This window comes from Taudactylus pleione, unplaced genomic scaffold (genome assembly GCF_031769625.1).
Source record: "Taudactylus pleione unplaced genomic scaffold, aTauple2 ptg000673l, whole genome shotgun sequence".
Lineage (NCBI taxonomy): Eukaryota > Metazoa > Chordata > Amphibia > Anura > Myobatrachidae > Taudactylus > Taudactylus pleione.
In genome coordinates, this window is record NW_028285075.1 from 298327 (window position 1) to 313312 (window position 14986).

The 14986-nt window shown below is 46.0% G+C and overlaps 1 protein-coding gene across 1 annotated transcript in view; it reads right to left on the reverse strand.

Annotated features, from left to right (window-relative positions):
* Window positions 1-14986, reverse strand: part of CAMTA1 (calmodulin binding transcription activator 1) — a 1701345-nt gene that overhangs the window by 201553 nt on the left and 1484806 nt on the right. The window contains exon 10 of the mRNA XM_088455852.1: window positions 3605-3739. Coding sequence (XP_088311978.1) covers window positions 3605-3739 — 135 coding nt within the window. The remainder of the gene's footprint in view (window positions 1-3604; window positions 3740-14986) is intronic.

Here is a 14986-nt window from a genome sequence, read left to right on the forward strand (position 1 = left end):
ACATACTGTATTTGACCAAACAGATCATCTCAGGCCTGGAAGTGGTCCTACTCCTTCAGGCAGGTCTCACTCTGCAGTCCTACTCAATCTCAATCTCTACCCCAGTGGTTCCCAAACTTTCTTGAATCACCGTGCCATAGAGTTTCAGCATTGTTTTCACGGCAACCCTAAGCCAAAAGTTTGCTATTGAGAAATTCTGGGGAAAAAAAAAGATTGCTTAAGTTACTTGTGCTTACCTGTTACCCCAAGCTTCAGTTGTGTTATGGTGGACAGGGTTGCGCTTCTGTTTGACCGCATATTTTATGTTTTCTCCTCTTACATTGACCATAAATAATTTAATTTGGTGCTGCTGGACCACAAACCTAAAGCACCCCTGCAAGTGTGCCGAGGAACCCCAGGGTGCCATGGCACCCAGTTTGGGAAACACTGCTCTACCCCTTTACCATGTGATTTGATATATACAGTTATTAAGTAATATTACCCAAATGATACGATAATTCATTTTTGCATGCCCTCCATTTTACCAAGTACTGTCAGCAATGTCCTCAATATCACAAACATGGGAATGGACACAGGTCGCTGCCCCCCACCAAATTAAACTCATCTGCTGATTTTGGTCATCTGATACACATTATTCTATCCTCGCCCACTTCAAAATTGAGGACATCAAATAAACCTAAAAACAGCACACAAACAACAATGCAACACAATATGCTTCCCAGTTAAAGCAACACTTTAAATGTATAGATAATGTTTCTTGTGGATCATTAGCCACTAATTTTCTGCCCCTCCCCCCTTCGAGTGACCCCATTATTTGTTACACTTCCATGCAGCGTTTCCAGGAACTCGGATTAAATACGATATTTGACAGCCGCTAGAGGCAGGAGAATAAATACGGGTATCTTCCCGTCTACTCATGTCGAAGAAAAAAACCCACAACTTTATGGAACAAGCTCACTGAAGGGCTTTACAATCCATTACAAATTTCCGCACAGCTTCCCTTCCTCGCAGGATGTGTTTTCCCCCATACTTTTTGTTAATTATGATGGATAACTTTGAACAGTTACAAAATAAGCAATTACAAGGCGGGTAATTCGTCATGGCCAGACAGGAACAGAGGAAGCTCCTAAAGCAAAATATTACTGGACTCTTCTAGGAAAACTTACTAAAAGACAATTAGACAGTTAGCGAGGTGAGAAAAAATACTTTAGTCCTATTTTTATTTTGACCCTGATAGCTCGTTAGAAAACCGATAATCATGAAAATAAAGACTGTGAAACAATTGGAGAAAAGACGATATGTATGTAAATAAATATTAATGACCTTTTTACCATCCACATAATTGTATGTAAAAGGCAATGTGACCGCATGGGGATCAAACACACCAACATTTAGACATGTAAAAAATACGTAGCCCGAATATTTATTAAACAACCTGGGTTCTTGCCGAGGGCTCAGCGAGCACTGAGGTGCCTGGATTATGCTAAACCAATTTTTTGTTATTGATTTATATATTTTTAATAAGTGAAGTAGAGGAAGGGGCCATCAAGTTTGCTGCCTTGGAAAATAGTTGGTGACTTTGTAGGACTCCTCTCTTGGAGGTCCTAGAGAGGAGGTCACAGAGACAGCTGTGTTGTGGGGACATAGCATGGTGAACTGTGTAGCCACAGCCCTGTGACATAAACTTCAGTGGCATAAGGGGTTGGGATCAAGGTTGTCTTCTGGACATGCCAAGATAGTGGACAAGTATGGCAAGGACCCCATGGGGTCTTAACCCGGTTATGCTTGCACTTAACTAAGAAGCACTTAAGAACATTCTCCTCTTCCAGTCTAATGGCATCTGGGTTGCATATAGTTGTAAATACACACAAATAGACATATTAATGTAAGATGCTAGCAACATGACGAATATACTTAGCACATGATGGTGGACTATGAACTGTAGTTTATGTAGTTAGATAGTCAATTAGCCCTTGTATAATATACCTAAATAAAAATTTAATTGAACAACATCTATTTAGAATGTTTTTTTTAAACAGATAGTGAAAAGCATTTATAAAAGTGAGTGCACAGGCAGCTGTTTAAAAAGGCTGCTATAACCCAGGCTTTATTGCCTATGTTAGAACTGATAGGAAGGCAGCACAGAAATGCTTTTATGTTCTATGATTTATTTACCCTTTGGTGTCCTGTGTTTTTTTTTGTTTGTTTGTTTGTTTTTTCTTTCCAATAGGCTATGTACAAATATTAGAGAAAGGGATGTTGGATAGGGGAACACGAGTGTGTGGTTGCAACAAATTAGGACATAGAGTTCTGATATCATAGGACTACTACGGATGGCACTGTTGTATGGGGCTTAGGAATCGCCCACATGTCCTTCGCTAAGGTTGTGCGAGTGGTGCCTCCGCCCAAACCCACTAAACAATAACTTCAATTTAGTGTTTGGTTAAGTTATATAATTGTACTGAAAATTACATACCTGGGATTCACACCCCAGCTCAATTTGGCAGCCCACAAATAAAGGTTAAGGTAAAGTCCCGGCAATATTTATCTTCTTCACTGATGAAGTGGGACTTTTGTTGTTAATGGGAAATTTGCAGAGGACGACCATTGATAATGCTGCTGTAGAGCAACAGAAGACCTTACCTGGGGTTGAACAGGTTCCCCAATGTTGACCCTTCCTGGTTGATGGATGGACCTCAGATATTCTCATACAAGTTATTGTACTGTACGACTAAAGTCTTCAATTTTGTGTGGAAGTATTATTAAAGACCAATATCACCCTCAGATAAACATTATTTTGTTTATACAATAGGAATACCACTTCCAGCGAACCATGCTGAACACCATTTGTGGTGAAAACCCATTTTAAATACCAGAACTCTGGGCAATATATGGAACACAAAAAGGATACAACACAGAGCATGAGACTCCCAAGCCATGATAGTTACTCTTCCAGAGACCCTCATGAAGGGATAACTGTGCAGATTTACTATTTGTTCTGCAATAAAGGTTTGGACAGACAGTAGTCCTGATTTTCACAAGATGAACCCGAGCATACATCATTATCACTAGTACTATAGGATATACCGAATGGGCTTGGGTGCCAAGGAGGAAAAAACATTAAAAACACAGAATAATGTTCTCACTAAGGGGGTCTATTTACTAAGCAGTGTTAGGAGACAGAGTGAAAAGTGATAAGAAAGTGAAAGGTGCCAGCCAATCAGCTCCCAACTGTCATTTTTCAAACACAGCCTGTGAGATGACAGTTGGGAGCTGATTGGCTGGCACCTTATCACTTTTTTTTATCACTTTTCGCTCTATCTCCTAACAATGCTTAGTAAGTAGACCCCTAAGGGCCTCATTTATGAATGAGTTTTATCATTCACAACGATTGTTAAAACTGGTTGCCTATGATAATGGTGCTCCAGCCAATCAGCTCCTGTCATCTGTTTGAAAAATGACAATTGGGAGCTGATTGGCTGGAGCACCATGTATCATGCGCAACCAGTTTTAACACTCGTTGTGAATGATAAAACTCATTGATAAATGATAAAGGAGGCCGTATATTTTTTTTTTTAACATGGAGCTGAAGACGTTCCCTTACCGTCCAGGGACAGCCAGTCATGCTGGGAGGAAGGCAGTGTTGGAAGAGCTCTTGCTTTGTATTCGAACACAACAGAGTTGGAGATGATCTGGTTGTTGAAGGCAACCTGAAGGGTGACCAATCCGGTGTCATGTGCTGGAAGACAGGAGAGGAAACCGTTGTTTACTAGACATTGATTTGCTGAATAGTTTCGCCCCCGTCTGTACGAAATCAAATCACTTTCCACACTGCTCGTACAGGACACATATCAATGACCCAACAAACGAGGAAGAACAACTATATCAACGTCCTACTCAGCAGACAATATCCAAGAACACTCAGAATTCTGGGAGAACCCCCTACCCATTAATAATGTGATGCAGGATTTTCTTTTGCTGTACAATTATTATTAGTGACATTATTTATTATGGCTCCATCAGCTGCCACCAAATGATTGTTTTCAAAGGCTCAAACCCAAATCACATCCCGAGTCCTGCGGGGTTCTTGTAGGTTGGGCTTTTGGTGTTATAGAGAAGAGCATATTCTATGTGGAGATGACCTTTAATGTTTTAACCTCAGCTTTATTAACTTGCAATCTCTGTGATGCAGAGTGGAAGATACATTGAGTGTTTTCGCACTGCGCACGTCCTGAAAGCAATCGCGCACAAGCAATGCAGAGTTTCAAGCGCACCTACTGTACATTTACGATTGAAGCAGTGTAACTGGGCTGTAATGGGGCGTTCTTTGGTAGGCAAAGTCCAGAGAGGGGGCATTGACGCATCTGCGAGCTATGCCGAGTTTCTTTCTCACTAATGATGATAGCGAGTAACAAACCAAGAATACAAGCAGCGGGTGTGTGCAAGCGCAAAGAGGCGCAGAAGTCAGCACTGGGGCGAATATATACGCATGTATTTCTATTTCTTTGGGGGCAGATGCACCTGATTTCCGTCCAGTTCTGCATCATGCCTTTGAGTGTAAAGATCCACAGAGTTTCCATGAGATCCTTGCACAGCAGACAAGTCTCACCCAGTCTGGGGTATGGCCAGCCACACATGGTACAGTGCAAGATCTGGAACACACTCATTATTGGGTATGGGGTCATTTTTGGAGCGCATGCTGGTTATTTGGCTAACTAAGGGCCTGATTCAGACCCACTCGCGAGTGGCTGTCCGCTCGCAAGTGGGTCGATGGTGTGCACTGCGCATGCGCACGACGGAGGGAGCTCCGTCGTGCGCATGCGCGAGACGCGACGAGCGAAGGACTTTCCTTCGCTCGTTGTGTCTGATCAAAGGGGGCGTGCTGTCGATGTTGATTGACAGCACGCCCCCTTTGGTGGGCGTGCCGGGGGAGTGCCTGCCAGACGGAGGCGTTCCCAAGGGAACGCCTACCGTCAGAAGCCGGCCCCACTGACATCACTAGTGATGTCAGTGGGAGTGAATTTGGCTCTGATAGAGCCAAAATCACTCCTGGCCTTGCGTTTGAGAAACTCAACCGCAGGCTTCCGCTCGCACTGGCGATGGTCGCGATGGTCAAGACCATCGCGACCATCATCCTGCACGCTCGTATAGGCTGTGGGTGGTGACCCACAGCTATACGAGCGTCCAAGAGGACGCTCCATAGTTATGGAGGTGGGCCCTGATTCAGAGCGAGCGCTCTGGTCAGAGCATCCGGCTCTGAATCAGGGCCTAAGTGTGCAGTTAAGAAACATTACACAAAGGCCCTCATTCAGAGGCGGTCGCAAGAAGTGATCGCTCTCTCTGAATGAGGGCGGCCGCTTCTTTTTTTTAGTGCGGCCTCCTGGTCGCTAGCTAAGCTGTGGGTTACCACCCACAGCCTTAGCGACCGACCAGGGTGATGGTCGCAATTGTCAAGACCATCACGACCATCAGGGCTTGCGACGAGACCCTAAGGTTGGGTCTCGGCACCCGCAAGCCCCATGGAGATTCCCTATAGGAAGAAGCATAGATGAAGTACAGATGCTCCTCCCTTAACGACCAAGTTCCGTACCTACGACTAGGTCAATTCAACGAAGTGTGGCTGGGAAGCCGCGGGTCCAGGGCAAGGGGTGAAGCGTGCCAGTGTGTGCCTCACCTCCTCAGAGAACGCGCCTCATCCCCGTCCATCCTTTCCGTGCCAAAAGCACGCCTCCTTCCTCATGGAGGGTAGGGTCTTCTGTATGTCCCACGCCACAGCCATGCCCCCCTCTCGCGGCCGGGTCTGTCCTTTTAAGTTTTTTGTATCCTGCAACTATTTTTGAACTGCAGTGTGCGCGGATCGTAAGACCGAGCAGTCGCTAAACAGGTAGGTCGTTAAGTGACGTGCATCTGTATAGCGTTACATTAAAATATGTATAAAGTATAAACCTAATTCAGATGTTAAAAAAAAAAAAAAGAAGCAGCTGACAACACGTTGACTGTTCCTTGGATAACTCCCATCATCTTTACGCGCCGTGATTAGCGTTACAGTCCGGCCTACGTTGGGGAAATGCAGGTTTTGACCCCATGTAGCAGGGCCCTAGGGTACTTCTGTTTGTTCCTTCCAGATGTACAATAAACACGTAATTATTATCAATAATTTATTTTGCTAATGTAAAAATAGTATTACCATCCATCTGCCTAAGATTTACAGCCACTATTACCACTGCCAAATGCTGCAGTACTTTCTTAAAAAGCAAATTAGTTTACATAGACATATATATTAATACCCATTTGGATTGTTATTGACGAGTATTGAGTGGTTTATAAAAAATGGATGGACCGTAGTAAGGAATAGATTTGATTTGGATATCTGGAGACAATCTATAGGAGATTGGAACCGCTCTCCATTTTCAGTAAGAGCATGAGAGATATCTAGACTCCAACTGTGGCGGTAATCTACATTCTGCCTCTAGAACTAAGATGGGAATATTGAAAGAAAAACATCTTTATTTTGATATATATAAAGGAAGCAGTACACACACTAAGGGGGAGATTCAATCCCCTGCAATGTGCCGCTACGATGTTCAGCTGCGCCTTTCCTAGTTCACTACGGTAGCCCAGCATTGCTAATTTTTCTGCGCAATTCCATGGGGTACGAGGGAAAATTAGCAATGTTACTGGCTGCGACGTTCCTTAGTCTGACCAATTAGGTACTTTGTGCCCGTTGCTTAAGCTGGGTACACACTAGACGATAAATTGGATGAGAAAAGAGAAACTCGCCTACCTTCACAAGGTAAGACCGGCTCTCCCCCTCCCCGGCAAGCAGCTCCCTCTCTCCCCCCCGGCAAATGGCTTCCCCTCCCCAGCAGACGGCGCCCCCTTCGTTGCCCCGCAATTACTATTTTCTGTCTTTTTTTTTTGCCAGCCATGGCCACGCCCCATCAGGTCACGCCCCATGAAGAAAGCTCCCGCCCTGAGGGCCACTAACTCTAGAACCGGACCTGGATTTGTTGGTCGTCTAGTGTGCAACCAGCTCATAGGCAAACGCAGGGGGGGTTTCCATCTGCCTGGAAACCCCCCTCCCCAGCACACACCATGGCCACAATAGAAATACTGTAGTGATATAATAGAATATTACTAGTGCTGCATGTTCTTCTCAGTATCACAAATGAAATGATTAGCACCACCTGGGGTTCTTTTAACATGTGTCAGCCAGTAATAAATATACCTGTGCACCAACTAGGAGATGTGGAAAACATGCACTGTTAGTGGTGCACTGCTATAGACCATCTATAGGGTTAATAATTAATACTGTATAATAATACACTATCCAGTACATAAGGAGACCGATATTTACATATATGTCCAGGGCAGTGCTAGGTTCTTCTGCCGCTCCCTCAGACTCCCGGACTTGCTCCAATGCTCAGGAATGGTGCCCACATGTGACATACTGTAGAAACATTCAGCTCAGACAGGATGGACCTACTTCCACATATAATGGCTTACTATGATCGCCGGTCCTGTATATGCTCGAATTATGCAAAACAATATACTTTGTATGTAACATGTTAAAGCTGGATAAGGGATAACTATGCCCTCTTCATGGACTGGCCACACTCACTCAAAAATCCAGCATTTGGAAACCCCCCCTGCGTTTGCCACTGCAGCTTTAGACTTGAATCTACCCATAGTAGTCAGTACATGCACTTGCATAGGAAACAGTAAAACAATGTAAGGTCATTTATGTCATAACTAAGCTAATAAGAGCACAGTGACATCTAACAGGTGCCTCGGTATGTACGAAAGCTAAGAAGATATCTGTACGCATCAGAGGCAAGAAATAATGGTTCAAGGAAAGATGGAGGGTGAGGGGGGAGGGTGCAGAAAGTGGACAAGGGGCTGCAACATAAAAAAAAGAGAGAAAGGAAAATAAAAGAAAATCTGTTAAATTGAATTTCCTGTGCATATTAATGCGCTCTCTATACAGAGAATACGGCATCCCGCTACAGGTAACGGCTGATTACTGGTTACAGTCACCTTTGATGTGATGTGCACATTGTCCCTGGATACAAAATCCATGGAGATTGCGCTGACATGAGAGCAAAGTCTATTTCTGTTCTTCCATTTGTGCATATACAGTAATTTGTCTCATCGCATCTTGATCTGCTCGTATCGGAGGTGATTCAGAACTGAGCGTAAGTCGCCACAATTGCACTCGCACAGCGTGTATGGATATAAATGCGGGTATTCGCCTGCATGCAACGTTTCACCCATCTATGTGACTGTACTGCCCCTATACATTTGCTTGTGGAAGTAGCCGCGTTTGCACCAGCCCTAGACCTGGTGCAGATGGAATTGGTATGAAACTCCCGGCAGCACCTGGCCGACCAAAGCAAAGTTCCCGGCAGCAGAAGCCCGACAGCGCTGGAAATCCTGATCGTCGATAGGTAAGTATTGACTAACCTAACCCTCCTTAGGGGTGCCTAACCCTAACCTCCCGCCCAAGTGCCTAACCCTAATCCCCCTTCCCCGCTGCCTAAACCTAAGTCCCCCGGGGGGGGGGTGTCTAACCCTAAGTCCCCCTTGTGGGTGCCTAACCCTCCCTCCCCCTAGCCTAACCCTCCCGGGGTGGTGTCTAACCCTGTCCCCCCCGGATGCCCTAAACCTAACCCTCCCCCCCGCGGCTGTCCGCTCGCGGCGCCCGGCATCCCTTTGATCGGGATGCCGGGCGCCGGTCTCCCGGCGTCGGGGAAAAGTCAGGCGTCTACATCTAGACGCCCGGCATTTCACCCTCGCCGGGATATGACAGTCGGGAAGCCGACTGCCGGTATTAAGGCAGCTGGTTTCCCGGTTGTATACCGTGCAGATATCCATCTGAAATCTCAGCACAGGGCGCAACGCTGTCTACATGCCCATGACTCAATCAGCTTAGCCTACGTTGCCACCCAGTTATGCCCCTTCAGGAGCAAGTGAACATGTGACTGAGATGTGTACGGCGGGCTCACCCATAACTGCTCGGGAGCGTGCGCAGTGCTAAAAATGGCAAGATCGCGGCTAAAACGGACTTGCGTACACCAGTTCCACTGAGCTAGGCTCGGCCACCAGCCACCTGCAGTCATCGGCAAAACAGTTATTGCTGCCATAGGGCATGATTCAATTACTGATCACTACTGCGATTACGCACGCAGAAGGGCGATTGTTGCGTACTGCGCATGCGTATGTATCGCAGTGCGCGAAGATTCCAGACTACGCAGACCCATCGCAACGTGATTGACAGGAAGTGACCATTTGGGGATGGTGGCGGGGAGGTCGACAAAACGCAGGCGTGTCAGCGTGTTTGAACGCCGTTACAGGGGCCTGCATAAATTAGCCACTACGATGGTATACACAGCTTGAGCTCCCACTACGTGTGACGAGATTAGCAATTTCTGAGTAGGGTCAGACCTTGTGTAACTGTGCGTGAGGCTGCGATGGTACTCCATGTTACCGATGGTTTCGCTATTTTGCTAAGTATTACAGAATAAGAGGATTTGGGCGTCCTTATGTCAGGCTGCGACAGCATTGCGATTGCAAACATTAGCATATTTTTGCAGTGGATCGTAAAAAAAGAAAATTCTCTCGGGTATATTTACTAAAGTGCAGGTTTTTAGAAGTGCAGATGTTGCCCATAGCAACCAACCAGATTCTAGCTATTATCTTCTAGAAGGTGCTAGATAAATGTTGAGTAGAATCTGATGGGTTGCTATGGGCAACATCTCCACGTCTAAAAACCTGCACTTTAGTAAATATCCCCCTCACACTCTCAGCGCAGTTCTTCCCGTAGTTCGTGTTTCAGATAAAAACCTTTCAGAAGAATTTTGAATATTTTACAACCTAGCGGAAAATCCGATCCTTTCATACCTGCTCCATAAACGTTCCTTAGCTGCCTGATGCTTTCTTCAATAATGAATAGACGGGAATGCTAACATGCACAGGGAGACGGCTTCCTTCCTAAGTGGAACAATAATGTCTTCTCTTAAATATCTTCAGTGCTTACGAGTCCCTGAAACTGTACAGCTGTCATTGTAAGTAGTTGCTATTTCATAAGTTACTTATATGTTTGTTTTAGATTTCCTTTATTGGCTTTCACGTGTTCTAAAACATATCCCCTCGGGCGCTATATCACATTAGGAGGCACTGCCTTGTGTCAGTTACTCTGGCCTCCATTACCACTGAAATCCTCGTTTGACCCCGTAGCGTAAGATTGGCAGGCACACAGCAGCATTGCTGCAGCAAAATATGTTCCACGTGCTGCCTACAACACCCTGTACATGGAGTTTCAGGCTGAGCGGTTCAAGCAAGTCCTATTTACTTAGGGCCTGATTCAGAGCCGCTCGTAAGCGGCCGCTCGTTCGTTCCGAGCGATGTTTGCCCAACTGCGCATGCGTACGGATCGTAATACGCATGCGCGAACCAGTCAGTGCGGCCGAAAATCGTTTGTTCGCTAAATAGCGAATGCCTGCTATTTTGAGTGACAGGAGGAGGCGTATGTGGGTGGTAACAGGGGAAGGTGCTTGAAAACGGGGAGTGGAGATCCGAACGCAGGCGTGCTTAAAGGTCAAAACGGGCGTTTTATGGGTGTGCATAATTAATACAGCAGCGTCATTGACCACGTCACTGGGTTATTTTATAGCCAGAACTGCTCGCAAAATTGTGGTAGGAAAAACCAACCACAAGAATAGCGAGCAGTTCATACGCTGGTCGATGTACTCGATTAATCTAATAAATAGCGGACATGACGTAGGATGCGAGCGGCCAGGGGGCTTATTTTTAAAAAAAATGACTGCAAGTTTTGTTCGCTCGTTCAGACATAGAGGCGTGAACAGACCGCAAAGAGCGAACGGTTCATTTGAATAGCCATCCCTATTTTCTGAACGAGCGAGCGCAAATAGCGTCCGGCTTTGAATCAGGCCCTTAGACCATAAATTATTATTACTGTTTAAATATCCCAACAGTATGCTTTGGTTTTTCCACTGACTCTCTGTACGACCATATCAAATGTACAAAATAATAATAATCTTATTTATATAGCGCTTATAGCCATAGTCAGTCCTATGACTATCTCAGAGTCACCTATTACCTGAATGGATGCTCCAGCAAGCCTAATGCTAGGTATTCACTATACGATGTGTGTACCCAACGACGGCATGATGTGATGGAACAATATATTGCGTCGGCTGTACACACTACACGATCTGGTGGACGACCGTGTGATATATCATTCCATGATGAATTTAGCAGAATGGCGTCATACATTCCATTGTCCAATCTGCTGTGTAGCACAGCAGATAGGACAATGCCGATGAACGACCGCCGTGCACGAGCATCGAGCGTATACACTATACGATCCGCGCGATATGTTGTTCTGATCCGGGTGGGAACGATATATCGTAAGACGGATCGCATAGGGTGTATCCAGCTTAACACTACAACTTCTCTAGCAGGTATCTTGCCGCACTCATCAGCGTCTAATAAAACCGATTACAGTCACTGGTGCGGCAGAAGTTGCGATGCACCGAAACAGCTCTGCTTAACCCGCAATTTCATCAACATGCCGTCATTGAATATTGGGCCTGATTCAGAGCCGGACGCTATTTGCGCTCGCTCGTTCAGAAAAAGGGGCCGGATATTTAAATAGAGCGCTCGCTCTTTGCGGTCTGTTGACGCCTCTATGTCTGAACGAGCGAACGAAACATGCGCTCGCTTTTTTTTTAAAAACGCCCCCTGGCCGCTCGCATCCTACGTCATCTCCGCTATTTATTTGATTAATCGAGTACATCGAAAGGCGAATGAACTGCTCGCTATTCTTGTGGTAGCATTTTCCTACCGCAATCATGCGAGCAGTTCAGGGTAAAAGACAACCAAGTGACGTGGTCGATGACGCTGCTTTGTTAATTATGCACACCCTTAAAACGCCCGTTTTGACCGTTTGGCACGCCTGCGTTCGGATCTCCACTCCCCGTTTTCAAGCACCTTCCCCTGTTACCACCCACAAACGCCTCATTCTGTCACTCAAATTAGCAGGCATTCGCTATTTTGCGAGCACACAATTTCCGACCGCAATGACTGGTTCGCGCATGTGTATTACTACCCATACGCATGCGCAGTTGTGCGAACATCACTCGGAGCGAACGAGCGGCCGCTTACGAGCGGCTCTGAATCAGGCCCATTGTTACAGATCAGTGACTGCATAGCCTGTACTTGCGTACGCTTGGCTGCAGAGAATGCGTAGTGCTAAAGCAGTGCAACATACATTATATTCCAGAAATGGACCTGCATCCACCTTTGCACCAGTCCCACAGTTTTTGTATAAGCCAGTGCCATAGACCGTTTTAGCAGGTCCTCAGTGAGTCTTTAGCGTGATACAGTTACAATGCGATTGTCTGTGGCTTGAATGCCACCGAGTGGCTAGATCAGCAGAGACAGCAACAGGAGTCGAATAAGTGGCAGGACATAATCATCATATAGGGTGAGATCAGGACCGTAGCTAGGGTAGTGCGGCCGGTGCCATCGCACAGGGCACCACAGGTCAGGGGGCGCTGTTTGGGCCTGTCAAATTTCTGTTTATTATCATTCTTGCTTGTAGCTTCCTCTTATTTCATCCCCGGCATCTCCTGGCCTCTCCTATCTCTTCCCTGGCCCTTCCCCATGAAGCCATGACCCTTTTTTGGGTGCATTATGTCCCTTTGAAAAATGAGGGGGACGCCAATGCTCTTTCTGGCACAGGGCACCAAAAAGTCTAGCTACGGCTCTGGGTGAGGGCTATTAAAATGATACATGGCTGTTTGTTAAAACAGTACAATGAGATACCGTATAGCAGAGCAAACTATCTTCATCTACTGTCCACTATATACACAGGATCTATTGTCCTGGAATATCTAATTTATTTATTGGATCGGATGAATAGAGTCCATCAAAATGTTTGCCGACTTCTTTACTTTTCCCGGGCTCGTTGTGTTCGAAACCCACATTGACCTTTAGAGTCTGTCTCAAAATCTTACAAAGAATTTCCAGTGGTGGCGGCCTACGGTTACCCAACTCTTAATGGAATGGGTCTCCCCTCCCTAAAGTGGCGGATAGCCCTACTACGGATTACCCATCTGGTAATAGCCCTACTAAGTAAAGCTCACTGTCTCGCCCACTCTTTCCCATCTTTGGTAACCCATCTTTTACCCCTAGCCTTGATCCCTCCTATTCTACATCTTGGTTGGCTGGTGGCATCAAGTTTTTCAGCAACTTCGCCTGTTCTTCCTTTTTTTCCTCTCCAAATCTCTTTCGCAAACAGTTTTACCAATTCTTGCAGACTAGCAATTTTCATTCCCTCCAAAAGACCCAAGTTACTGCTTAGACCCCTCACTACTCTCAAATCCCTTTGCAAAAGGCCGACCTCCTCTCTTGTGGGCTTGTTTCCCCCCCTCTACACTGAGCATGGAAGGCGGATGTTGGTGAGTCTATTACCTTAAACATTAAGGCAAACGCTTACAAGCTCCTGTTCCGGTGGTACTATGGTCCATTTAGACTTAGCAAACTGCTTCCTGACACCTCGGAAAGATGTTGGAGAAGTTGCCCGACTTCTGGCACCTCCTTACATATCTGATGGGCTTGTCCGAAACTTATTACATTTTTGTCAGCCTTGTGAGACCTAACGCGTTTGGAACCCCATTGATATCGACTATCAAACCATTGAGTCCTCCATCTATTGCTTTTTTCCGGACCAGCATCACACACATTCTAGCCTTGGCTTTCACCACCCACACACCATTGCAGCACCATCTCTGCATGTTATCGGGAATTTCACCATAAGCAAGCCTGGAAAATATTATACAAGCTGGATATTCACCAGGATCATCATATTGAGGCCAGTGACTGTGTTGTATTTAATGCCGATTTCCACCTCTAAGAGAGACTTTTTAACAGACATTCGTCACATCATTTATTTAATTTATTTTTCCAATCAATCAATTAGATATTATTTTATCGTCTTATGGTATAGATTTAATAGACATATTAGCGCTGTTCATTTTTTGTTTCTATAATATTACCTTGCTAGGAGGCTGACACCCTCTATTTGAACCAGCTGCTGAGTGATCTTGTTCCCCCTTTTTTTCTACATACTTAAACATTTTTTAAAAAAGATACCGTATAGCTCAGTGGGCTCGATTCAGAGGTGGGCGCTGTTGTGGCATCGGACGCAAGGCTCTATGGCCCTGATTCAGAGGCGCTCGCAATTTGTGAGTACACACGCCAGGCATGCGCACTGCCCTGCCATCGACCCGCTTGCGAGCACTATGCGCTCGCGAGCGGGTCTGAATCAGTTTTAATTCTCCGCACCTGTCCGAGTCACACTACGCATGCATTGTGATGGTTACCGCCAAGGGACGCAGGATGTATTTAGTCGCAGAGAGGTGGAATTTCAGTGGGTGTTCTAAGGAAGTAACAGCTGGGTGGCTTGCCAGAACCGAGCATATCGCCGGCGTGCCGCGTTTAGCTGTAATTTTCTTCCATAGTTGCACTCATTCCAGCTGCCATGTTTAGATGGACATTCTGCGCCTCCACAGGTCTGGTGCAATAGGCCTGATTTAGAGTTGTACGCTGTGAGGCAGCAATACTAACCATTACAGCGCCTGTGCTGCCTAAGGGCCTGATTCAGGAGTGTATGCAATTGCCTGCGGATCGCAGTTGCTAAAATATGCTAATGGCTGCCAAAGTATAGCCGACATAAAGACGCCCACTGCCGCCTTCTCATATCCGTCCAATGTCGCTCTTCTGCATAAACATCGGTAACATTGACCGCACATCACTCAGTGACGCAGCATTCACAACAGGCCTGACCAGCCGCAGACACGGCAAGTCTCCTGGCACGCAGAGAGCTCTCATGCTGCATAGGCAGTCGCAGTGACTAATTTATGTACACCCTAGAAATGGTGGTCAAACGGACACGCCTGCT